This window comes from Tachysurus vachellii, chromosome 11 (genome assembly GCF_030014155.1).
Source record: "Tachysurus vachellii isolate PV-2020 chromosome 11, HZAU_Pvac_v1, whole genome shotgun sequence".
NCBI lineage: Eukaryota > Metazoa > Chordata > Actinopteri > Siluriformes > Bagridae > Tachysurus > Tachysurus vachellii.
In genome coordinates, this window is record NC_083470.1 from 13,772,087 (window position 1) to 13,796,895 (window position 24,809).

The following is a 24,809-nucleotide window of genomic DNA, read 5'->3' on the forward strand; positions in this document are numbered from 1 at the left end:
TCAGTTCCAGTGCACAATGTGAAACTCATTTAAATAAATTTAAATATTTCTAAAATTCTACCTTCCACTCTGGTTATTGCTGAAAACAGCATTTGTAATAAAATCTTTATGGGAAACTCAAAAAGAATGCCAAACAGAAGCGTTTTCTCTAGTGGTCACAGACTTTTTGACCACACCACATGTTCAGTTCTGACAGGCTATGCCATGCCAAAATTTGGTACAACCAAGCAGACTGCTTTAGTATGTGTGTGTACTGAAATAATTATGTATCATTTATCAATTAGCTGTAAGGAGAACTGAATGGTTGGGTTGAAGGGCATAGAGCCTAAGGCTAATCTCCAGTTCGCTACATCTAAAGGCTATATTTAAATGCAACTTTATGACAGCAGGATGTATTCATACAAAGGATATAAATAGACTATACACCCCTGTTAAAATGGCAGGTTTTTCTGATGTAATGATAAATGCCTTTCCAACCCTCAATGTGAAATTACAATGTATAAAAATTGTACAAAATTGTAAAAAACAAAAGTGTAAAAAAAAAAGCCAGTCTTTTTGGATAAGAGTCTATAAGCAGAGCACATCTTGACAATATATTCCATTTACCAGACACCCTTATCCAGAGCGACTTACATTTTTATCTAATTTTTATTGGAGGGGCTCAGGGGCCCAGCAGTGGGAACCTGGTGGACATGGGAATTGAACTCACAACCTTCCGATTGGTAGCCCAACACCTTAACCGCTACCACGTCCCTATGTCCCAATATTCCCACACTTTCTTACAAAAGCGTTCTATCCAGTACATTGTAAGGGCATTTAGATGATTTAAATGTATTCTTTTGGTCACTGTCATGCTGAATGCTCAATTAATCATTATGCTAACTAGCAGACACCTGAATTATTATAATAGTAAAAACTCAACTTGTATTTGTTGTTATTAAGGATTTCCTCCACAGTGGCAAAAGCCTAAATTCTGGCTAAAATAAAAAACCATAAAACATGCTGCTACTACTATGCTTTACCGTGGGTGTAGTGTTCTTTTGGTAGTGTCTTGTTCTTTATTGATGTCTTTTTGGCACCAACAATCCCTTTGGGATTACTGAATTATTATTATACCTTGTGTAAATTTTGTGCCGTTCGTGGTGATGTCACTATGCTACTCCATTTTCTCCATTTGCTGATGATGACTTCTGTGGTGTTCCATGCTACTAATGATTTGGAAATTCTTTGATACCGCACACTGATTGCTACCTATCTTCTATGCAAGATGCCATGCATGCTTTGTTAGCGCTTTAGCAGACCATGGCTTTGGAAGTCAGATGAAATCAAGAAGATGTGAAAAAACTTCTATGGAAACAGCTGATCTTTATTTGGTGTAATCAGAATCACTTTACTTATTTATTACTCACTCACTCACTCTTTTCTACTGCTTATCCAATTTATTTATTATTATTCATTTATTAGCTGTATGATAATTACTTTTGTACGTGAGACTGAATGTGATTCCCAAACCCACAATTATAAAAGGCAACACATGTACTGTACCTTTCCTTAAAACGTTTCTGATTATTTTTTACTTAATATTGGTGTTGTAATTTCACAGTGTAGGTGGAAATTGCTTTTTTCTTTCTTTCTTTCTTATTATTTTTTCCCTTTTAGTAACAAAAACCTGCCACAAGTGTGTGTAAACCTTTTTATTATCTATTATAGGTTTCCTCAATTATGGCATCTTCCTTATGCAATCTGCAATGATGTTTTTTACTCTGATTCTTCCCTGTAAAGTCACTTATGCTAACTGCTAAATCTAAGCCATACGGTCCTCAGCTAGAGAATACATGGTGCCATGCTGTATGTTAGGAGGTTTCATTGCCCATGATCCCGAGCTTCACTTTTTCACATGACACAGCTTAGTAGCTTTCTGAAATCTCTCATAACCAGTCACTAATTCCAGTTTTCATCTGAATATTTGCTTTAGCCCCTATTTCTTTGTTTATTCCCCAGCAACATGATCCAAACCTCTATCACATCTTAGAAGGCTGGAGGATCTCAGCTAGGCTTTAAGACATTCAGCCAATTCCCCCTTTCTAAGCCCACTCTGAATTCTTTAATCATTTGCCATACATTCAGCAGGGCTTCAGGGCAATGGCCCAGCTGCAAAAGTTCCACTCCGCTCCCTTTAATTTTGCTCACCACATTCGAGAGGCTGTAACCTGATAGATCACTTTTAAATGGTCTGCAGGGTGGTGGTGACTTTTTAATGGAATACATACTTCTCTGGGTTGTAGATGTTCAGCTCCTCCAGGAAGAGGCTGTCGTTCAGAAAGCCACTGCTTATTTTAGCCAGGAACTTTAGGATGATGCCCCTTTCAGAGCCCAGGAAAACAATGGTGTAGTTGCGATAGGGCCCGGCAGCATTATCAACTGCAATGCGAGTAAGCCGATATCTGGAAGAGTGAGAAACAGAGAGAGAAGAAAATGTTTGCGGCAGCAGAGTAGAGATAATGAAATTGCCCTGTGATTCTTTGACTTAATAACATTCAGCTCTGTTCTTGCTATAAAAATGAAGCTGTTGTCTGGTGTCTACTGCTCCAATTACTGAGCTGACCTTCATGTTAATCAAATATATATAATATTCAAATCAATATGCAAATACAATTTCAACGCAATTAAGGCTGGTGAGATGAAAATGTTAAGACAAATAGGTTTTCATGGAAATTTCTTTTCTATTTTCAAATCTAGCGTCCTAAAGGAGTGCTTACGAAATTATTAGAAACTACAGGATGGAGTTTTCCATAGTGCAGCATTATTTATGCATATTCAGTAACTGTTTTATTCTGGTCAGGCTCAGTGGATCCAGAGCCTATTACAGGAGAACTCAGTACAACATGGGAATACACTCTGAACGACATGCCACCCATCAAGTGACATTATACACACACTCATTTACACCTTTGGGCAATTTAGTGTCACCAATCCATCTCCTGGAATGTTTTTTGGAGGAAACCGGAGAGCAGGAGTAAACCCAGGTGGACACGGGGACACCATGTCCGTGCAGACAGTAACTTGAGCTCAGGATTGAACTGCAAGCCCTGGAGCAGTGAGGCAGTGAGACTTCCTGCTGCTCCAAAGTGCTGCCCAGTGCAACATTACTTAACCAAATTTATACAGTCCGTTAAAAATCAGCGCTAATGAAAAATATTGCAAATGTGAGACTTGTCTAAGTAAATCTGATTGGTCATTAACCCAGTGTTAATGACCAAATTATGATTCCTGTTCTGAGAGAACCCTGTCTAGCAGGAACATTTTTTTTGCTGTTTCAAAATGGCCCCCGCTGCTCCAATTTGTTAAAAAGAAGAAACAGATGAATTCAAATGTCTTCCCTTCAGGCTAGCCAGGAGATAGAATCTTACTCTGGATTGAGTTTCTAGATCACTTCCTGCAGCCGGTGCACTTATTCCAACTCCATCCTCTACATTGTAGATTAATCTGTTTGACTCTGGATGTGACCCGGTCATGGTTCTGCATTGCAAATGCCTAGCTCCATTGGTCAACTGAGAAACAATTAGCATGCTGAATAGAAACCATTAATTCACACATATCATTAAGGGAAGACTGATTATGGAATGGGATTTCAGGCAACAGGACTGCAAACTTCTTCTAAATCCTTTCAAATAAGCCTTCCTTATCCCCTCTTGGCAGTGCAGTTCTGGGTGTGCTATTAAAGATACATGTTTGCTAGAAAACATCCACCAGGTCTCATTAGCACTCAGATATGCTGCAAGTGCTCACCGAACCATTGTCTTGAGAAACCAGGGCCGGTTGGCGATGGATGGTACAGCCTCATCCATCAACGGGTGCATCTTGATGAAGTTTAGTGTGTCGTCTGGAAACTCATTGGACATCTTGTACTTCTCTGTTGACGGTGTTCCAGCACAGCAGCCCGGCCTAATAACAATGAGCGAAAACAAGAGAAAGTCATTGATCAGTCCACAAAGCAACTCTGTCTCTCAGCATAAATGTAAATGTATTATAAACTGTTAGATTCCAATCACTGTTCTAAGTGCAGCTTTGAATATACTAATAGCACATAAAAGGAAAAAAGACATCTGTTAGTGCCCGTGTACCAGGATAAAATAAGAATGACATAAAAGAAGAGCAAGTGCTTTTGTGCTTATTAACACCTGACCTTGTTTCCTACAAACACATAATTTGATGCTAATCAGCACCAGCAATACTCCTGTTGCGCTTGACACGGTGACACACCATATGGATCCTAGACGAAGCTCTCCATTGTCTTCTTCAGATTATTTCCTTCTAGGAAAATGCTATTTCTGGGGAAATGCATCTCTCTCTTGGTGTGATAATTAGAGGGACAGGGGACAAAGATTGACCAGGCTGGTGCTTTTGGAAAATTATTCATCCATCTGGAAAATGAGCTCATGCCTCATTTGCTGATATGGACTTCTCTTTTTTGTATCGACTTTTTTCTCATGGCGTGGTAACAATGTTATTCAAAGAGAATTGCCCAATGTGGCCATGATTTATTTATAAGACCTACATAATATCTCCCTAAGTCAATTGTAAATATTCATGACTGCAGTTGGCGCCATATCACAGAATCCCAAACATCATCTTTGATAAAAGAGCACAATGGAATTGTTGTTCAGTGCATCATTGTCTATTTGCCTCAAAGTGAGGAGCTTCCCACATATACTCAAGAAGAGTGGAAGAAAAAACAACAGAAAAAAAACATAAATTTAAAAATACCTTGGCTTAGGAACTTTCTCTTCAGGTACAGGTGTCCAGGTCGACTCTGGTGACTTCTGTTCTTTGAAGCGGCCAGTGAATGCTGTGGCGATGTCCGCCATGTCGTAGGCACACACAGCCGAGCCTGGAATGCTACAGAGGAGCCAAGAGACATGCAGTAATTCGCCTGCGGATACCCGCTACTGTGTACATAACAAAACTCTGAATCATTCCTCCTCGTTTGTCTCTTCAACTAGGCAGTTTCAGCAGAATATAGAGCACACAAGGACAGAATTGTGATAATTACAGAGATGGGATTCTGTTAACCTCTGTGACCAAAACTGTAAATCTGAGCAATAAATTCAAAATATGAACTGGCACATTGTCGAAGCAGTTGCCCAGAAACAATGACTAATGCGTCCCCTCTGTATAGCTGGAACTTCCAGTCAATAGCAGTTCATTCTCCATGCTTGGATTAACTTTGAATATGGTCCTTACTGAATCCCTTATTGAAATTTTGTAGTTGTTTGGCCCATTACGCAAGCTCAATTGCCCTGTCACAAACTGCCACAACATGGGAATTGTCAAACACTGTGAGCATTACGCTAGCTCTGTGATTCTAATTTAGATAAAGAAATTAGCTGCCAAGTCTATTTTCTATTCATTACTGATAGATCAATCTTTCCCAGTGGTTTAGATTTGCCTCCGAATAAAAACAGACATACCTATTAAATGGCGTAGAGAAGGTAGCCATGACAACATCATGGCCATTAATGTGAATGACGTCAGTGACGGCCTGTAGGATGTTGAAGTAGAAGTGAGAATCTCCCGGGATGGAGCAGTTGAGGCGAGCCTTCAGGAAAGATGTCCACTGTTTCTCTAGTACGCGTTGTGAGCCCCCGCGGTCATTCTTACACACTCGGGCCACTCGTGGAAAGACCACCTGATAAAAAGGGGGTCATACACACTGAAGAAATCTATTCATGTTTGTAACACAAGTCCAGATATTTTTGAGCAAAAAAAACATGGATGAATTGGGGACAACTGCATACTGCTCAAAAAAATTAAGGGAACACTTAATCATCACAGTATAACACCAAGTCAGTTAAACGTCAAGGACATCAATCTCTCCAGTTATGGAGCATAAGTGATTGTAAATCAGTTTCACCTGCTTTGGTGCAAATGAAAGTGACAGCAGGTGCACTTATCCTTCCTGAATGACTGTAGTTTTCTGTTATGTTAGGGTCCTTGTCAATACTTCTAGCATAAGCAGTACCTGCTACCCAATCAAGTTGAACGGGTAGTCCAGCTCCTCCAGGATAGCACATCCTTATGTGTTATCACAAGAAGGTTTGGTGTGTCTCCCACCACTGTATCAAGAGAATGGAGGAGATCTGCCCCTTTATACAAGGATGGACAGGAGGAGCACTACCAGAGCCGGACAAAATATCCTCCAGCAGGCTACTGATGTGCATGTTTGTGACCAAACTTTCAGAAACAGGCTTAATGAGGGTGGAATAAGGGTCAAACATCCTCTAGTGGGACCTGTGCTCACAGCCCAGCACCATGTAGCTCCGCAATTGGCAGGTCTGCAATTGGCACCCTGTTCTCTTCACAGACGAGAGCAGGTTCACACTGAGCACATGCAACAGATGTGAAAGAGTCTGGAGAGGCCATAGGGAACATTATGCTGCCTGCAACGTCATCCAGCATGACCGGCTTGGTGGTGGGTCAGTGTTGGTCTGGGTAGGAATATCTTTGGAAGGTTGCAAAGACCTCAACATGCTAGCCAGTGGTATGCAGAGACATTGTCAGACCTTACACTAGTGCAGTGGGACCTGGGTTCCTCCTTGTGCATGAAAATGCCAGAACCTCATGTGGCCAGAGTCTGTAGGCATTAGGTGTGAATGTTCTCCTGACCCGAATCCAATTGAGATCCTCTGGGATGTTACCTATCGGAGCATAAGAAAGTGCCAAGTAGCATCACAGACTATCTAATAGCTCACTGATGCCCTGATCCAGGTCTAGGAGGAAATCCACCAGGACACCATCCACCATCAGGAGCATGCCCAGACGTTGTTGGGAGTGCATACAGGTACCTGGGAGCCATACACACTACTAACTTATAGAAGTCAGTACTACTGAGTTGCCATGATGAAATTCATTCTAGTTGGTCCAGCATGTACAGTAATTTAAAATTTTCACTTTATAATATTTAGTATGATTTTGAATGAGGCCCTAAGTGAGTTGATAGTTTTGGTTTCCATTGACCAATGTCACATCACTTTGTTAAACAAATTATACAACACATATTAAAAGATTTACAACTTATTTAAAAAAAAATGTAATCAAGATCCAGTGTGTGATTTATATATTTAGTGCCACATCCACACGTATAAATACTATTCTAAAACAAATGTTTACTAATTGTTAATTACAATTCTCTTAGGAAAAGATCTTTACCTAGCACATTCACTCATTTGTCCCTCTTTCTTAAACTGTACACTTGTGGGCTTCCTATTTCTAGTTTAAAGCTTTATCTAACGTTTAACATCTGCCAGGGATCTTGAGGCTGGCAGCAACAGGCTCGGCACTACCACAGCAGGCATGTGTAATTACAGTACTCTTTCAAATGCATTGATACTGTAAACGCAGAGAGCTTCATTCACAGATGGTGCTCACAGTACAATTAACAATCGGCTACAGAGCACTGCACATGCAAACAGCAACGTGTAAAACGCCATGAACAAAGAATTACAAAACCAAGGACAAACCTGATTAATTAAATTAATCCATTTTAATTTTTGAGGTCTTCATTTCTTGGCTTGGGTTTCAAAATTCAACAGGTGCTTAGGCAGAAATAGTAAACTATTTTAGTACTTTAAATCATTCCAACAATGTCTGTGCTGCTCTTGCTTATTTTTAGGTCCTGCATCCTGAATGTCTTCCTATTTTGTAAATGGCTGACCCTTCCTGAAAGCCCTCTCCAATATCAGAGACCCAGACAGCTTCCTGTTTGCTCCCTAAGACCTTTGATTTTTACATGTGGCCCTCAAGGATGAATGACTAGACATTACAAAGTTTTTTCAGTCTAAACCATGGTGAGATTAGGGTTCTCACCTTTCCCATGCTGTTGTATTCCATAGCAATTTCTCGAAAGAAAAAGTAAATGAAGTCCCCATAATCCACTGCTTGAACAAAATAGGGCTCTGTAAAATAAGAGAAGACACACATGCACTCTTTTTCAGGGTGCTTCCTTACATTTGACCAACAGTTTCTAAACAGTGAAAAAGTATTATAGTCACAATATTATAATACTATAGTAAAAGACACAAATAAAGAATAAAACTAAACTACAAGTGCAAGACGGATCTCAGCAAGACGGAAAATGTACAGGATATTTAAACTGACCCTAATTCTAGATAACATTTAGAGAACACTCTCTATATGAAAATGTAATCCCACACAAGTTCTCTGTTTACTTACCTTTCAGCCATTTGGAATCATGTTTTACTGTACGTAGGGTCGGACTGTCTCCCAGGCTACGATAAATAACGGCATCGATGGCCAAGAAATCAGTGACCGTAGCAGAATACAACTTTCCATCTACAAAACAAACATCATGCAAAGCTTAAAAACACATGAAAAGGCTCCACTCTATGAAATTTGCTACACAAGCATGCACAGAAACCCAAACCAAAAACCAAGGCCTGAGAAGAGGCTTGCAATAAGTAACGGTTAATGACTCAGTCAAATGCTTGCTCTTCACTGGCAAAACAAATAAAATATGATGGCAATAATGTAATTAGTGTAACTATGACAATCACATGAATCACTTAGGCAGACGTCAGATTGGACAGCTTTTTAAAGCCACTAATGAAAATATGAATCATCTGGGTTTTCCATCTTGGAGTTATTTTTAATCCTCATATTTCAGGGAAGACTCCGTATTTTTTTCTAGTACCACAATAGTTGCATGTGTTTCCAAACTGACCACAGGCAAAATCTTGCCAAGCAGCATGCTCTTCCCAGAAACAGAGAGCAACTGTCGCAGAATGCCTGCTACCAGCGCTGCCCACCTCGGAGTTCCCTGTATTCCTCACATGCTTTTTTTATAGGCTATCTAATGATGACAATCTGCGTCACTATTTAAAATCTAGAGCATATCTTACAGCTATTACTGTCTATCAACGGGCTAGAAATAAACAGATCCAAGTAAAATTAATCGTCCATAATGAGCAAATTAGCAAGTGTTTTAGGAGTGTGAATGTATAAAAACAGTTCATTAGCTGCCTCACCAGCAAACAGGGCAACGTTGGCATGCTTGGCATCATATGGGCACCGGGCCATTCCACTAATCTCCTCCCCAAGCGCATCCAGTGTGTCCGTCTGGAGAAAGGAAGCCAAAGGTCAGAGGTCAACTATACTCAAGAGGGCAGCAAAGGAGCCCCCTAACTCTGTACAACTATGCTGATTTGTTCGATTCCAAAAGCTCAACTGCAAACACAATAAACATAGGATTTTGAAACAGAAAAATTAAGTGAGAATTTTTTTTTTCTAAATAGCATCTTCGAATATGATTCTGAGTACATATAGTGATATGCTTTCAAGGAGTTATTTTTAACAGCCTTTCTTGCCATTGACAATGGCTAGAGCTTGCCAAAAAGTTTAACTGCTTACGCCACCCTTTCTGGCTTCCAAACAGGTCATTTCATATTCTATTTTTTCTCAGAGGAAAGAGCTATTATCTACCGAGTGAAAAAGGTCACGTCTCTGCGTATTTAGAATTTCTGCTGGAGGATATGAAATAACAGAAGCAGAAGCAAAGCCAGAAGCCTAATTAACATTTCCTTCAAAATGTGTTGAACCAAAGAAGAAGAAGAAGAACACCACTGCAGTTAGTAGAACTAAATAGTAATCCTCATTACTATATACAAAATTCCTAAAAAACCTTTTTTCATGCATATAGCAGTATAAGGAGGTGTTTCTGTGCTTAGTCTGTCTTTCAAGTTGCTAAGCTTTTTCTGCTTTTTAAATGGATGAAGAGACTGCTAAACAGTAACCGGATATATGAGGTCAACCCCTGTCTTATAGACCAGACGAGACACAAAGACCCTGACAGATTTGTTTCTCTACATCCTGGATTTTTCCCTTTGAGAATGACTTTGATGGATATATTAATTAATTCCATCAAAGGTTAGACCTTCATTCAGTAGTCAACAGTAGGAGGTGTATCACATTACACCCCAAAAACCCCATATTTCTCATATGGACTTATGGCTTCCTTAATTCACAAGGTAGGGCCCCCCTTTGAAATGTTTAAGGGACGTTTTTTCTACACGTCAGTAATTACACGGTGAGGGACATCACCTTACTGCCCTTTATTTCCTCACAGCTCCATCCAACTACAGGTGACATAATCCACACCACCTGTATATAAGGAAGGTATTAACACACAAAGAGCTGTTCAAGTCTGAGGTATGTGTCTGATTGATCCCAGGGCACACAAGCGTTGAGTGGGCTACAGATTGTTGGGAGTGAGGGGCATGTGTGTGTGTACACAAAGCCAATCCCTTCATCTCTCTCTCTCTCTCTCTCTCTCTCTCTCTCTCTCTCTCTCTCAGATTTGCTGATTAATGCGGGCTGAGTTTGGACCTGAAACAGAGGCCCCTTTTTCAGTAAGTCATCATGCTGTGAGGATAGAAAGGTGAAAGAGTGGCCAAGGTGGACGCGCACATGCACCGCCTGACTCTGCTGTCACACATCCCAGCAAGGGCCAAATATCCCTGGGAGTGGGAAATCTGTGAGCAGATACTGCAGTTCTTGGCAAAATGATTTTATTCTCTTTTTAAAAGGCGCTGACATTTTGTTGTGACATTTATTACAGAGACTTTGTATTTTGCTCACTGGGACACATTATACTGATGCTGAATTACTATGTAAATTAATACAATACATTAAGAGAAACATCTCAAAGTGTATTTTCTTTGATAAACCATTTGAAATGATTTGCTTTAAAGGGAAAAATGCTAAAAAAAAAATGCTTAAAAGGGAAGTATGCTATATACACTCAAAGATCTTCCCCAAACGCTTCCTCATACTCATAATTCTATGGTATGTCTTTGTATGTTGTAGAATTACAATTTCTGTTCAATAAGGGGACAAAACCTGTTCCAGAATGACAATGTGCCTGTGCACAAAGCGAACACCTTGAAGACCTTGATTTCTGCCAAGCTTGGTGCAGAAGAACTTGAGTGTCCTGCATACTCTTGACCTCAACCGCACTAAACACCATGCTAACAAAATTTACAAAAATCTACAAAAGCTACAAAATATAGTAGTAACCTTTCCAGAAGAGTAGAGGTTTCTCAATGGGGATACAACATCTGTCATGGGTTCACAGAACTTTTGGCTTCGATAGTTGTCATATAGTTTATAAGGTAAATTAACTTATTAACTTCCATCAGCAACTAACTTCCACTGTCATCAAATACCAAGTTGAAAAATATCTGGCTTCTACACTGGGGCTATTTCTCTAATTGTTGAGCCCTTTTAATGATATTTCAAACTTTCTTACAGAGGACAGTGCAGGTTCTTGCATGCTATCTAGCCAAAGACATTTCTCTGTGATAAATATGCTACAACATTAAAATGAATGTCTGACTACTTGTTGCTTTCACATGGGACTAAAGAAATCTATCCATGCACAGTTGGCTGCCTCTGCTTTTTGTCAACTCTGTGGGTCCACACCTGCAACTCAGTCATGCAGGAAAAATCCATCACTGTTTATAGTTTTTTGACTTTCCTGCTATAGATGTCATCTCGTATTGAGCTGTATGCATGCCAAATCTGCCGCATACCCAGTTGTGTGAAGAGAGGCCATAGCAAAGGTGATACCTTGTAGGTTCGACAAGAAGGGTTGAACGCGTTGGTCCCACACACAAACAAGGTGTCATCATTTTGCTGGAGAAGGACCTTGATGAAATTGTGGCATTCGTCCTGCAGATGAACACAGGAAAAACAAGTTCAAGCATAACTTCCGTAACTTTATAATGTGACTAGTCTAGAGGGTTAAAGTGAAACCTTCCCATCTTTCCACTTTATCACCTTTAATTTCAGTCCATTAGGTTACCAATCATGCCATTTTCAAATACATAACGATGTCTTCTGTTACAAAAATACATTAGTTCTGGTTCTAAAAGCCTTGATTAGATTTCAAAATATTATCTAGATGAACAAAAACAATTCTCATTATGGTGACATGATAAAAAGGAAATGGTCCATATACCTTGTGCTTTCCTTTCATTCTACAGGTATCTACATCAGGTTGCCTGGACTTCCAGGTCAGTTTCTGTGAAGAGAAAATCGATGGTGAATCAGTGCTGATCTGCTTAAGCTTTACACTGAAGACAGGCTTGTCCAACAAATACAACACATTAGACTAGATTATGTCTGTCTCTTATTACCCTTGAGGTCAAATCAGCAGTCATTCTAACATACAATGTAAGGTCTAAGCCACATTTACGAACTACTAATTGATTAAATCACTGATGCTAAATTACACCCTTTCATTAATCAATCTCTCTCACCCTCTCAGACCCAGGGTCAATCAAGTTGCGATGATATTCGACTGCACCGCTCTGAGCATTGGCATAATCGGGAGCAGTTAAAATTCACACATAAATCTCCATCCTCCCGGGTCCATCTTTTTAGGATAGATGACGCATAGCAATGACTCTTGATAGGATAATGTGCTTAGCAGCATTACAGAACTGGAGTGTCTCATGCTTGGGTTTCAGTGCTGCCAGGTAATTACAGTGGAGAACATGATCGTATCCCAGAAGATAGATTGACACAGAGCACTTACCTTGTTGAAAAAGATCTCTTCCGTGTTGGCTATTTCGATATCCACTGTATATATGTGATCTCTGGAAAGATGACAGAAATAATTTATTTGGATGTGGAATTAGAGATTGTCCTCTACTGTCAATGTCCAGTGTGCTTTTTATTTAAATATGAACAGCACTTGAGGGAATAGGCACAGGCTACAAAGGTTTAAAGTGCTTCAGCACCCACAAAGCTGCCTTTGTTCTGGTGGAAGGTTGCTTGTTGGGAGAGTGCCAAGTCATTCTGCGATGTTCAGGTCAATTAAGTTCAGTACTCAACCACAAGAAATCGATACCAACACTCATTAAAATACAAGACAGAAGTTATGTGTTTCAACTGGTTCTGTCGAAATCTCCATTGGCATGTAGCGCTGATAAACTCGAATGAAATAACCCATGTGACAACCTCCACAGTTTGTATACTTTACAAAATATGGAGTATATAGTGTTTATGTTGGACAGGTAGCATTGTCCGACTGGCTACACTGTAAACTGTTTAATTTGTTTGAGACTTCTTGTAAATGTGTGTTTAATCAGAGTGCCTCGTCAACATCCGCTGAGTTCAGTTTAATTATATCTAACAACCTGCACAGTGGCTTGCGTTCTCATTATACAAATTTAATAAAGTCTGGAAGAGAAACCATTTCTGAAATGAATCCACTTATACAAGTTTCCTGGGGCTTGGCAATCTCCAGCAGGATAAACTTCTTTCCAATTATGTTATCCAAAGTCTCCGTCAGAAGCTGGTAATTAATCATACATGTGTCGAATTTCAAATAGTTCACAGTCTCTGGTCTTTATTGAATGGTATAGCAGCTTTTGTTAGTAAAAAGGTAGATATTCTCACTCTTAGTTGCCTTGGATAAATGGCAAGTCCTGCATGATTCTGAGCCAAGAAATGATCTAGTTTTAAACAGCTTCATTACACGGTGCTCAAAATGATTAGGGCTGGCGATGCTGATACGGCTGTGATGGTCAGGGTTTTCTTGGCAGCTCCTTATATTTGATTATTCTCTGTAACGCACTGGGTGAGTATACAAGTCTAAAGCTAATGAAAAAGAATTTCTGTGCTGACAAACAAGCTACAAAGTCCCAATATCTCTGTTGGTGTTACAGGCAAGTAACAGGGTTATACTTAGCTGAAACGCAGTTCAAGATCACTGACACGCTTCTAGATTACAGAAAGCTAAACCCCAGGTGATCCTATACCATTACTTCTGAGATGTAATTGAGCTACACACCTAATGCATTTCAATTAGCATGGGTAAGGTGTCATCCCACCTGACTGTCTTACAGTCCGTTAATAAAACTCTATTCTACCGAATAATTACAACTGCAGTGGATCATCAACTGTGTGAAACGTATGTCGTTAAATCGTAAAGTTCTACATAAAAATCTACAAAGAGGGCCATTAAATATTATTGGGCAAATATTCTGCACTCATTTTTTACAGTGCAGGAGGAATACAAAGAGCAGTACACATGTAAACAGCTCATACCTGCAATAATAACATGCCATTTAGTGAATGACAGATGAAAAAAGAATAAATAAGGGATACGTTCTTTCTTCTGTTGTAGGGTTATACAAAGAACATTTAATGGTTTCACCCACATGGGACAAACCATGGAAAACGTTTCTAGGGGCATAACATGGTTTGACCCTGATTTGCTTTTGGAACCCAATCTTTACACATTCATTCACATTTAACAGCACCTTCTCTGTTAAATTCTTCCAGCCACAAAGCAATAGATAAGAAAGTGATCAGCGATGCGGTAGGCATGCATCCTGCCAGCAGAATACTGCAGTGGTCATTGTGCAAACATGACCAGTTCAAACTCCAGCTGCAACTGGGGACACATCACTGACTCCACACTTGCAGCCTGGTGGAAGAAGCTCCCCAGGCTTCCTATTATGACAGCTTTGGAGCTTTTGAACACTTTGGCTTTTCATCCAGCTGTAAAAGTAGTGAGTGTAACAAGCGGCAAGTTCCTTTCAAGCTGTGCGAGTACTAGGCCAACCAAGCAAACAAAGATCTATGGAGCTCACCAAAAGCAAACAAACAAAACCCACGATTTAGCTTCACGAGTCGGGTGCCCTCTTTTATTCGCAGTGCCTGAGGTGTTACAAAACCCTGATACGCTGCAAGTGTATCCGTTTGCTTGAAGATCTGATATTGGTTTGTGTTGTGCTTGGGTGGGGGGAACGACTTGGCCGCCCACCAGGAGAACAGAGAGGCTTTGTGCTGTGGAATGTCGTTTTCATAACACCCCAGTTTTTTTTTCAGGGGTGACTGAGGGCCACTGTGGTCCATCTGGTGGCCTTTTGTAAAACAATCTCACTCTCTGACAGGAAGGATGGGGGCCTTCGTTAGTATGCACCCCACACCTAGTAAAGTACCCCCGTTAACACCCACCCCCTTCATAACCACATCGTGGATGGCTGGGACAACATTGTATATTGTCTGGCTCGACCTTAGACACGACATAGACAAATGCACAGCAACACCAGGAATTAGACACCGCACATAAAGACAAGATGGCTCGAACGCAGTTCCACTGAGTATATCTGTACAGTTAATTTGGGGTGAGTTTGGTTAGTTTGCTTCGTCTCTAAGACCAGCTGAAAAAGCACACAGGAGGAAGCACAATCCTCATCATTAGTGGACCTTTAATGGGATTTGAAAACACTGGATGAATCCAAGCCTCCTGGACCTCATTTGCTGCCCTTTTTTGAAAGGGATGAACCTGAATACCTCATGGACCACTAAACCATTCCCATAGCATGCCAAAGGCCTCCCAAAAGAATGATGAGAACAGTTGCCCTGGCAAAAAGCAAACGGGGAAATGGGAATGTGAACAATGAATCTGCACAAACATCTGAGTAGCAGTGAGGGTCACAAAATTGCTGCTTCTACCTAGATTCCATCTAGATTGAGAAAAATGCTACTGCCAGCCAATTTTGCTAAACGGTCTGGTCAATTATAAAGAATTTAGGGTTGATTTAGCACTTAACACTAATTTATCAATTAAAGCACCTCATCTATTTAAGCTGTACTGAAAATGTCATAATGGCATACAGGTCTTAGTGTGAACCAAGCTGACCTCAGTGCTTGCTTTTTTTTTTTCAGCTCTCAGAACACAGGCTGATTAAGCTGCTACTGTACTCCATCTGTGTCTTCTGGAAAGTTATTTTCCAATTTCCTTATTACCTGATTGAATTAACCAAAAAAATAGGATGTTTAAACTGCTTTACAGTCGTCTTATTTGCGTAAAAGTTACACTGTAGTCTTAGTTGCTATAATTCAGAAAGTGTTTCTTTTCTACCAGCTAACAAAGATGAGCTACAAGCTATCTTACAAGCGCATCTATAGCAGCTGTATATATATATATATATATAATATTTACAACGAAGTATAAAAAAACAAAAACAGAAAGAAAGAATGATTTGCATATAATAAATCATTGTTAATTCCTTACTTGCTTTTACATAATATTTTTTTCAAAAAACTAGCTTGCAAAAAAAAAAAAAAAAAAAGAGTGGCAAGTGTTTAAAAATAACACATTATTTAACATCATTTACAATTCATAACCAATACTTTATCTGTTGTGTCAACAGAATGAAAAGCACCAGGTCTCTTAAATGTGCATGCCAACCATAGCTGTGGAGTTCTGTGATGGCTACAGTAACACAAACATGTTCACTTTCTATTCACAAACAGGGCCTTAGAGGAAAGAAATGATGATAACCGCTGCCATAGGGTTGTACCACCAGTCAGTGATCACTCCCAAGTAGCCACCACAGCAAACTGACTCATGCACTGCTTTTAGAAAGGCAACCTACAGCTCTGATGATTTTGGGTTGTTGCTAAGCCCAAATGCAATCATTTAAATCTACTCAAATAAATAAATCCTTGTGCAGTTTTTGCTTTCAAAGCCAAAGAGTATGTTCAGGTTCACGGAGAAGGCGAACGCTAGCTAAATGATACCTTGAGCTATTTCAAACCAGCTCATGGAGCACATGAACCAAATTTATACACTGTTCCATAATTATGTAATAAGAACCTCATTTCATTCTTTGTGGGTAAATATTTCCATCCTCCCACTAAATGCTTTTTTCAGCATCTGCTGATGCTTCCTGACTGCCAAAAGTGATTTCAAAAAATAAAAAAATCTAAATCCACTTTTCTAATACTATGTTGTGTGATACACTATCGAGCTGGCTAACCTTTTAATCACTGGACCTCATGATGAGCCAAATGATGTGAAGCCATTCACAAGTAGCACCAGCTTTTGGACAGCATCTCTGTCAGCCATCTGTGGGCCAAGATACAGCAAACTGAATGAAACCAATCTCATGTGCCATAGCAGAAATCTGTCCAAAACCCGCATGCTCCCGATCTAATTAGCATTGGAAAATCAAAATCCAAAAATAGTATTTTATGTACTATTTATATACTAGTAGAGTTTATAATGACTATTCTGACACACTGTGTAGAAGACATTAGTCCTGACAGTGGCAGAGCAGGGAGCAATGCCTTGGACAGACACCAGAAAACATCCAAGCAATGTGTGATGGCTCGCCAGTCCACAGGTCCCTTATCTCCAACCTAGCTGGCTCAATAAATCCGAATTGTACTTGTCCTGTGCACATAGTTCTCCTCTCATCAGATTCCAGTTTTCTCATATACTCCAAAGGTGATCCTGGCACTGTTGGATAGAGTTTCATTTGCACAAGCCCCATGAAGCACAAAAAAAAAAAAAAAAAAAAAGATTTATTTCCAATTCTGTGCACCCCAGATATCAACCACACAACAGTGTTATTCACTCTCACCACTGCCAATAGCTCTATCCGTCCCTTCAGTTTGAATTTCTGTATTGCTTTTTAGTGTTTTTCTAATAGGTTGTTCCTATTTGTGTGAGCCTACCATATAATTATTTCTAGTAGAATAGCTATGTTGATTGACTTTCTGTATTTGGTTTGTTATTCTTTTTTCCACCAAGCTGCCTTGCATCCAAAGTTTGTTAAACACATGAAAATGATGAACTATTCCAATAAAAGGGTTTCTGTGGTTCACACAAGGAAATCACTCTTACACAGTTTCTGTTTTTTTAACTGATTACCATTTCACACCACTGTAATTCATTTATAATGTTTATCATTTGAGACCCTGACTGTATTTTGACAATACTTCAATATAATATTCGATAGGAGATTATTTACTCTACAAAGCATGTTTAACTAGCTACAGTGAGAAAAGTTAGTGCCCTTCTTAAGAACTTTCTGGCTGAATAGTAGACTATTTAAATAAGGTTAGTCTGCTTGAGCTATTATGGTTTATGCTGTGTATGAATATGCCACTTTTATGGAAATGCTACTCACTCACAAAATGCCAGAGATGTGTATTTTGGTGAATGGCGGAAGCCAATGGTCGCGTGAGAATGAGGCACTCTTAAAGTCGTGTGGTTTGCATTCTAACACAAAAAGACTTTGCCCAGTGCATGTAGACTGTAAGCAAACTGACCTTGCTGCTATATAAAGAGTCCGATTCGTTATGATGATCAGCTGAATATCCAATTTGTGCCGTTGTGTGCTGTTCCTTCCTGGTCTGTGTCCAACAAACACTGGGTAATGTTTTGTATCTGCAATGAGGTGGAAATGAAATACAGGCAAAATAATTCCAAGCACATAAACAAATAATATTGTAGGCTAGCTGGTTTCACTGAAAGAGTGAAAGAAAAAAGTAGATAAATTTCAACCCTAAATCTCTCTGCCCCACATAGCAGTTAGACCTCAACATAAGGCTTTAAGCTTTGACGGGGGAAAATAAAGGATTATCCTTTGATGTTAGAAAGACTCCATTTCAAATAGCATTTAAAGTTCACATTTTCTTCTGTGCTTCCTTCGGCATTGAATCATGTTTCAAACAGTTCAAGGAGAAGAGTGCAAGATAGAGAGCAAGAGAGAGAGAGAGTGTGTGTGTGTGTGTGTGTGTGAGAGAAAGAGAGACAGAGAGAGAGAGAGAGAGAGTGAGAGAGAACAAGAAAATGAAGAGAGAAGAGGAGGTGAGAGTGCAAGACCGAGGGGAATGTGTTGAGAGAATGAGTGAGAAACAGACAAAAGGATATTACTGAAAGAAATAAGAGAAAGTACGAAAAATTGTGAAAGAAATGAAATAGAAGAGAAAGGTTATGAATAAAGTCTCTTGTTAGAATGAAAGAGAATTATTTAATGCAAAATGACAGAAATGAGAGGAAGAGAAACAAGTGATGGAGGAATGTGCATGAGAATGAGAGAACAACAAGCAAAAGAAAAAGAGGCCGACACAGAAGGAAATAAATGTGAATGCGAGACTGAGAGAATGAAGTATGTGTATGAAAGATGGACAGAGAATAAAAAGAGAGACGTGTGAAGAACAAAGGTGTAGACGTTTCTTCCAGCAGCTCCTGGTTACTCACAGTTGCCATGTGAAATAGTGATTGGCTCAGAGTCCTCTGGGAAGGCAGCCCCAGCCATCTGCAGAAGGGTGAAATACAGCAACAAGGCCTCTGACCTCATTTTTGCACTGGCACCTCACTATGTCTTTTACTTCAGCCTGCAAGAAAGAGAAAGAGATATGTCGTTTCCCTTAGTTCCTTCATTAGTTCGATCATAGACACCTGCAGAATCATAGTACAGATATGCAGGGCAGGGCATGATTTTACAAACTTGCCTTGCCAAGGAAACAAATTAATTGGATTAGTTCAGTAACATGCGTCACAGATCGATGGCTGAGCCAGAGGAGGACCCGGCTTCACTCAGGGGATCAGACATTTGTTGTTTTTTCACCAGCATCACATTCAATATGGTTCATTAATTTGAGAAGCTTATATGATTAGATCGATGGAAGAAATGATTCCCCAATTGGTCTGCCTTCCATTACTTACTTGAACTGAAAGCTGCTCTCTTTCATACAGAGGAGATTTACGGCAACCCACAGCCCCGCTGACATTTTTATCCCTCTGTTTTTGCTAGGGCAATGTAGCAACAAATCAGCCCCTCAAATCATGGCTGATAATTACTGCAGGGTCAGGAGCACAATCAAAATGGACTGGTTAATTCTCTTAAACCGATTTGCACTGATAGTTTTAAGTCTGTGTTTTTAGAAAAAATTTTAAGTCCTCAATGCAATTCCTAATTCTCCACCATGTTCACTGGCGACACACTGGTGCCTCAGACGAGAGAGAAGGTGAAGAAGAGAGGGGGAGGAACAGAGGGATGGAGGGAGGGTAGGCGACAGAGAGCAAGAGAGCTCTTTCCATGTGCCTGTGAATCCCATTCAGAGCACTGTGAAAACACTATTCTCCACTCAGATTCCCTTAATAGCATAGGGCATGCAACTGAAATCCTAGGAAACAACCTTGATGGTGGAGGCACTGGCTCTTCTAAACACGCTCTCTATGCACTCCACCTCTAAGTGTGCATCTCGACCATATTATACCAGAAGACACCTATATTATACCAGAAGACACGCTCGTCAACCCGTGGCCTGTGACAAACCTGGGCTGACTGTAGCAGTTTAGACATCATTCAGTTAAAAACACAGTGGCTAGTATTGTTTTGTTCCTCTTGACTGCATGATAGATGACCTGGATGAAACACAAGACCTCAGGCAAGACTGTCCACTGTAAATAAAATCAGTGTCGCCAGCGTAGGCTGACATGACTAATATGGTCTCGATCTGACATGACAGCCTGTCACTGAGTATACAGCCGTGTTCAGCCCTCATCGCTGTTTATTTAATCAGAGGCATACTATTTCCTACACCATGGGCTATGCTAATTCATTTAACCATATAAACCAAACAAAACCATATGTGATTTTCTCTGCATGCTCATGAAATGGGTTTATAACCAGGAGACACACGCAGTAGAGAGTCTTTGAAAATAGTTAGCACTTCGAAACACAAAGTAATTCTTTGCTAAATGAAAAGCCTTAGTGCTTCATGGAAAAAGTCTACACTGAGGTAAGACTTAAAGACTAAAAAGCATAAATTCCCATTTTACATAATTTAGCAAAAAGCATCAAATTACCTCAGATCTAAAATCATTCTGTTGCTTACTATTTGTCCAAAGATTAACGATTAAACAGGGATAGCTGTCTGTCTGAATCAACATGGCTCCTATGTGGAAGCATATGTATGTGTGTGTTGCAATGGGGGCTGGGGGTTTAGTTGTAGATGAAAAAAAGAGCATGGGATTTTCTCCTAAATCAGGGTTACACTACTGTAGTGTTTTTAAATGTTATTCAAATGCATAAACCAAAGCTGAAATTAATGTCAGTTTTAACACAGTGAACAAGGAGCCCGAGACAGAAACCTCAGTGTTTCAGTATGAAATTAAGCCAACACCTTTATTACCCCAGATGCTGGAAGGAAATTCGTGGCAGGCAATAAAGCTTAGCGGAAATGAGTCTGCGTCTGCAACGTAGACGTGCACGCTGTTTTCGCACCTCAAACTGCCTGTTCATACACTGGGGACCATATGCTGGTGCAGGTTTACACCACTCACAGTAGTGGAATGATTGTTATCAGATACAGCAAACATCGCAACAGTCACCAAACACTGACATAAAGAGGCACAAAACGCAATCAGACCACAGCTATACAGCAATGCTATGCAGTATGCTCCATTACACAGCACGTTGGAGACCGACCTGGAGCATGTTTCTTGGTGTCAGTGGAGAAATTTAGCATTCTTCAGCCTAGCACAAACAAACACTCCCTGTTTAGAGAAACTAGAAATATATCTCAAAAAACAAATATCAAAGCAGTCTAATGATGATATAACGATGATGACTTTTAATCAGATTTTCACATCTGTAAAGTGACAATGGGCAGAGTTAATTAAACTCCTGACAACATAACCTGTAAATGAAATGCTGTATAATTGAAGTTTTATGCCCCTTTTCAAAGAGGTCATGCTTGTTAATAACGCCTGAAGGTGATAACTGGCGCAGTGGAGAAAATGATATGTGAAATGAAAAGTAGCTCACATTAACCACGCTCTTAATTAAGGTGAAGTAGCTTTTAGAAAACTGAAACACAATACTTACACCAAGCAGCGATTTCAACGTGCTAAAAAAAAAAAATCACATCTAAGGGTTTTGTGTGCTAAATATACATGAAGACCCCCAACTGCTGCTTCCAACAGTCATCAGAGAAAAGAATAAAGTCGTATGTTCAAATGTTTTTCGTTTCTGTCAATCATCAGGGGCCAGATAGAGACAACCCAAATCTGAGCCAAGTGCAGCTGACAGACTGAGCAGAACCGAAATTTATTAAAGATAAGAAGGAGGCTGGCAACCATATCCTGCTTCACTTTGATCCATTTATCATATCTCATGCTCCATTCATGTCATTGCTATTCATCTGCTTTCAATATTTCAGCACAAAGTAATGGACGACAAAATCAAATATTATAACTCGCATGCAAATGCAGCTGGCCGAGTGTCTTATCCGTTCAATATCCTGTTAACATGAGCGGAGAAAAGAGATTGGAGCTCCCTTATATCAGCTCACAATTCCATATATATATACACACAGACAAAGAAGGCATAAAAATATAGCAGCTGCAAAATGTGTCTCAATTGTAGAATCCTTTTGAGCCACTTTGAGGCCAGTTCTTGTTGGCATTAGGCCAGTCGTATTTCTGATCATTTTATAATCATTAACATATTTGCCTAATAGTGATTATTGATTTGTCTTTTCAGACTTTTTATAATACAAGCATAAAAGTGGTGCAGTGACGTCCATGCAGCATTTGAACTTTTTTTTTAAGTTAGTTCAATTTCTGTTTAATGTAAAAAAGATATTTAAGCCTAAATAAATGTTATGATAATGATTTGACTACATTAAACATTAGATTGAGAATGAATGTTGTGTTGAATTAAAATTATTGCAAAAATCCACTGAATTGCATTCAGCTTTAATAACTGTTTATTGACAATAAATATATTAGGTTTTTCCTATGAAATCACTGAAGTCTGCACTTCGTTGTCAGCGTGCTAACTATATAATTATTAAAAAAGAAAACTGTATATTCTTGCAATATCTTGGTGCAGGGCATGATGCCATAAAGGCTGTGATAATGACTAAGGAACATATTGTTTGTCTTATTTTCAACCATTTATGGTCACAAAAACATGAAGTGTTCAACAAAACAAATGCTGTATTTAGTTGCAAGTGGAACACACCCACTGAGAAAGTGTCAATAAAACAATCACATCAACCTCTACAGCTCTAGATCCCTTCTGCACTTACCTTTAGACTAGTGACACTACTATCTTTGTACAAAAAACCCCAAAAAACACATCTCACGTATTTCTGATACTTCATATTCTGTGAGTGGATTTTCACAAGAAGCAATGCTGCAAAGAATCTCACCTTTAATACTGGTGCATACAAACAACAAATAACTTTACAAACAAACTACAGACTACAGATGTATACATGAGGTGTACAGCATATCTGAATGAACTTCAAGCTCCTTCTTTTCAAAAAGCATCATTGCTTTTGATTTGTTGGATTTCTAAAACGCATGTGGTTTTGGCTTTCCGTCTGTTTCTTGGCTCCCTTTAATTCACTTCTATCTTCCATGCTAGCCAAATCCAAGGTGAATGCTAATCCTCTGTTAGGCAGTAAGTAAGTTCTTGTGTCACTTCTCTCAGATGAATGGTAACTAGAATCTAAAGGTGTCCTGATCCTCCATCCACATTCAGTCTACTGTAGGTGGGACATGGCCAAACGTCCAGCAGCGATGGCCTTCTGCAAAGCCTCAAGCCAGATTTGCTAAATCCTTTCAGAAGCATGCTGTAGGCAATTTTTTGATACACATGAAACCAGTACATGCAAAGAGTACTTTTATAAGCAGAAACATGGCCTGGACAGTGCTTTTCCTAACAAGAAGGAGTACTTTAAGAACTGAGCTGCGTGATGTCTGATTCAGTCGAAGAATTTCCAAAAGGTACACAAATTGCAGTTTCCTGGTGATTGTTCTAGACCAGTGTACAATTGGGAATGGGTGAATAAGAAAAAAGATGTGCAGTGTTGATAATCATTCAACCATACACACTTCTTAGCACCGAAAATGCCAAAATGTTAACAGCTGTCAAAAGGTTTGAACACAGTTGCTATAGAAAAGGTCTCTTTCTTTCTACCAATTTCTACGATTCTAACACAATAATGAAAAAAGAACACCATATTTTATTTTATGAAGTCAGCTTTCCTGATGAAGCGTTGCCCATTCTTTTCAACCAGCTTCATCAGGAGCTTCATCTAGGAGGCTTTTCGCAAGCATCGCAAATAAGCCAAACACCTCACTGCTTCGACTATGTTAAATATAAATATTAGCATTAATGGCATAGACTTTGTCACTGTTTCTGTTATTTCCATCTTAGAAACAAATTTCAAAACACAGGCCTTTATTAATATAGCCTTAAGACAATGAATACAAACATATTCGGAAACATACATTAAAAATACACCTAATTGTGTGTGTGTAGAAACCTGTGGCTGTTTGGTACACCATGGGTTTCTGTACTGCACAGATTCTTTATGCTGAACGCTTGACCGCACTGTAAGAGGCTATTACACACAACACACAGTACACACTCTGGCTGAAACCATGCAGAACACTAATTATACTTGCTATCACCAAATCACATGCATGCAACATAAACCCAAGATCTACAACCGCAAAGGAAGTAAACAAAAGCTCATTTTTCAGACGACTTGGTATCCACATGAAATCATGCTTCACAACATCTCATTCGCATCTTTTCTTCCCTCTGTTGCTAGTCTCAATATATCACTTTCCCGCTGGAGTAACTCCTCCTAAGGGCTCATGACGGTTCTTCAATATCTAATTTTAGGTGCTTTCTCTGAGGACATTTTTGATTCCCAGATCCTTAGATCAGTTGTGTCGTGTAATTTTTCTAATGGAAATTGCTCATTAATTTAGTCAGTGGAGCTATAGATCACTGGTATCTATTCCTTTCAAAAGGTTATGGGTAAAGTTATTGTCTCACTTCAAGGAAAAACACAAAGCAGAAACAAGCACGCAAATTGAATCAGGAGGGGTATACGTGAGCAGAAAGCCAAAGTTAAAGGAAGTCACTGCAACCCATTTATTAGCCTCAGTA

General features: G+C 39.5%; 1 protein-coding gene across 3 annotated transcripts in view; it reads right to left on the minus strand.

The window, feature by feature from the left end:
• sema6a (sema domain, transmembrane domain (TM), and cytoplasmic domain, (semaphorin) 6A) overlaps nt 1-24,809 on the minus strand; it is a 68,966-nt gene that overhangs the window by 25,064 nt on the left and 19,093 nt on the right. For all 3 annotated transcript variants that reach the window (XM_060880968.1, XM_060880967.1, XM_060880966.1), the window contains exons 2-13: nt 19,088-19,224; nt 18,154-18,271; nt 12,614-12,674; nt 12,035-12,097; nt 11,644-11,745; nt 9,045-9,135; nt 8,233-8,352; nt 7,867-7,955; nt 5,472-5,689; nt 4,768-4,899; nt 3,790-3,945; nt 2,271-2,444 (exon numbers count right to left, since the gene is read on the minus strand). In XM_060880968.1, coding sequence (XP_060736951.1) covers nt 2,271-2,444; nt 3,790-3,945; nt 4,768-4,899; nt 5,472-5,689; nt 7,867-7,955; nt 8,233-8,352; nt 9,045-9,135; nt 11,644-11,745; nt 12,035-12,097; nt 12,614-12,674; nt 18,154-18,271; nt 19,088-19,187 — 1,424 coding nt within the window. In that variant the 5' untranslated portion in view covers nt 19,188-19,224. The remainder of the gene's footprint in view (nt 1-2,270; nt 2,445-3,789; nt 3,946-4,767; nt 4,900-5,471; nt 5,690-7,866; nt 7,956-8,232; nt 8,353-9,044; nt 9,136-11,643; nt 11,746-12,034; nt 12,098-12,613; nt 12,675-18,153; nt 18,272-19,087; nt 19,225-24,809) is intronic.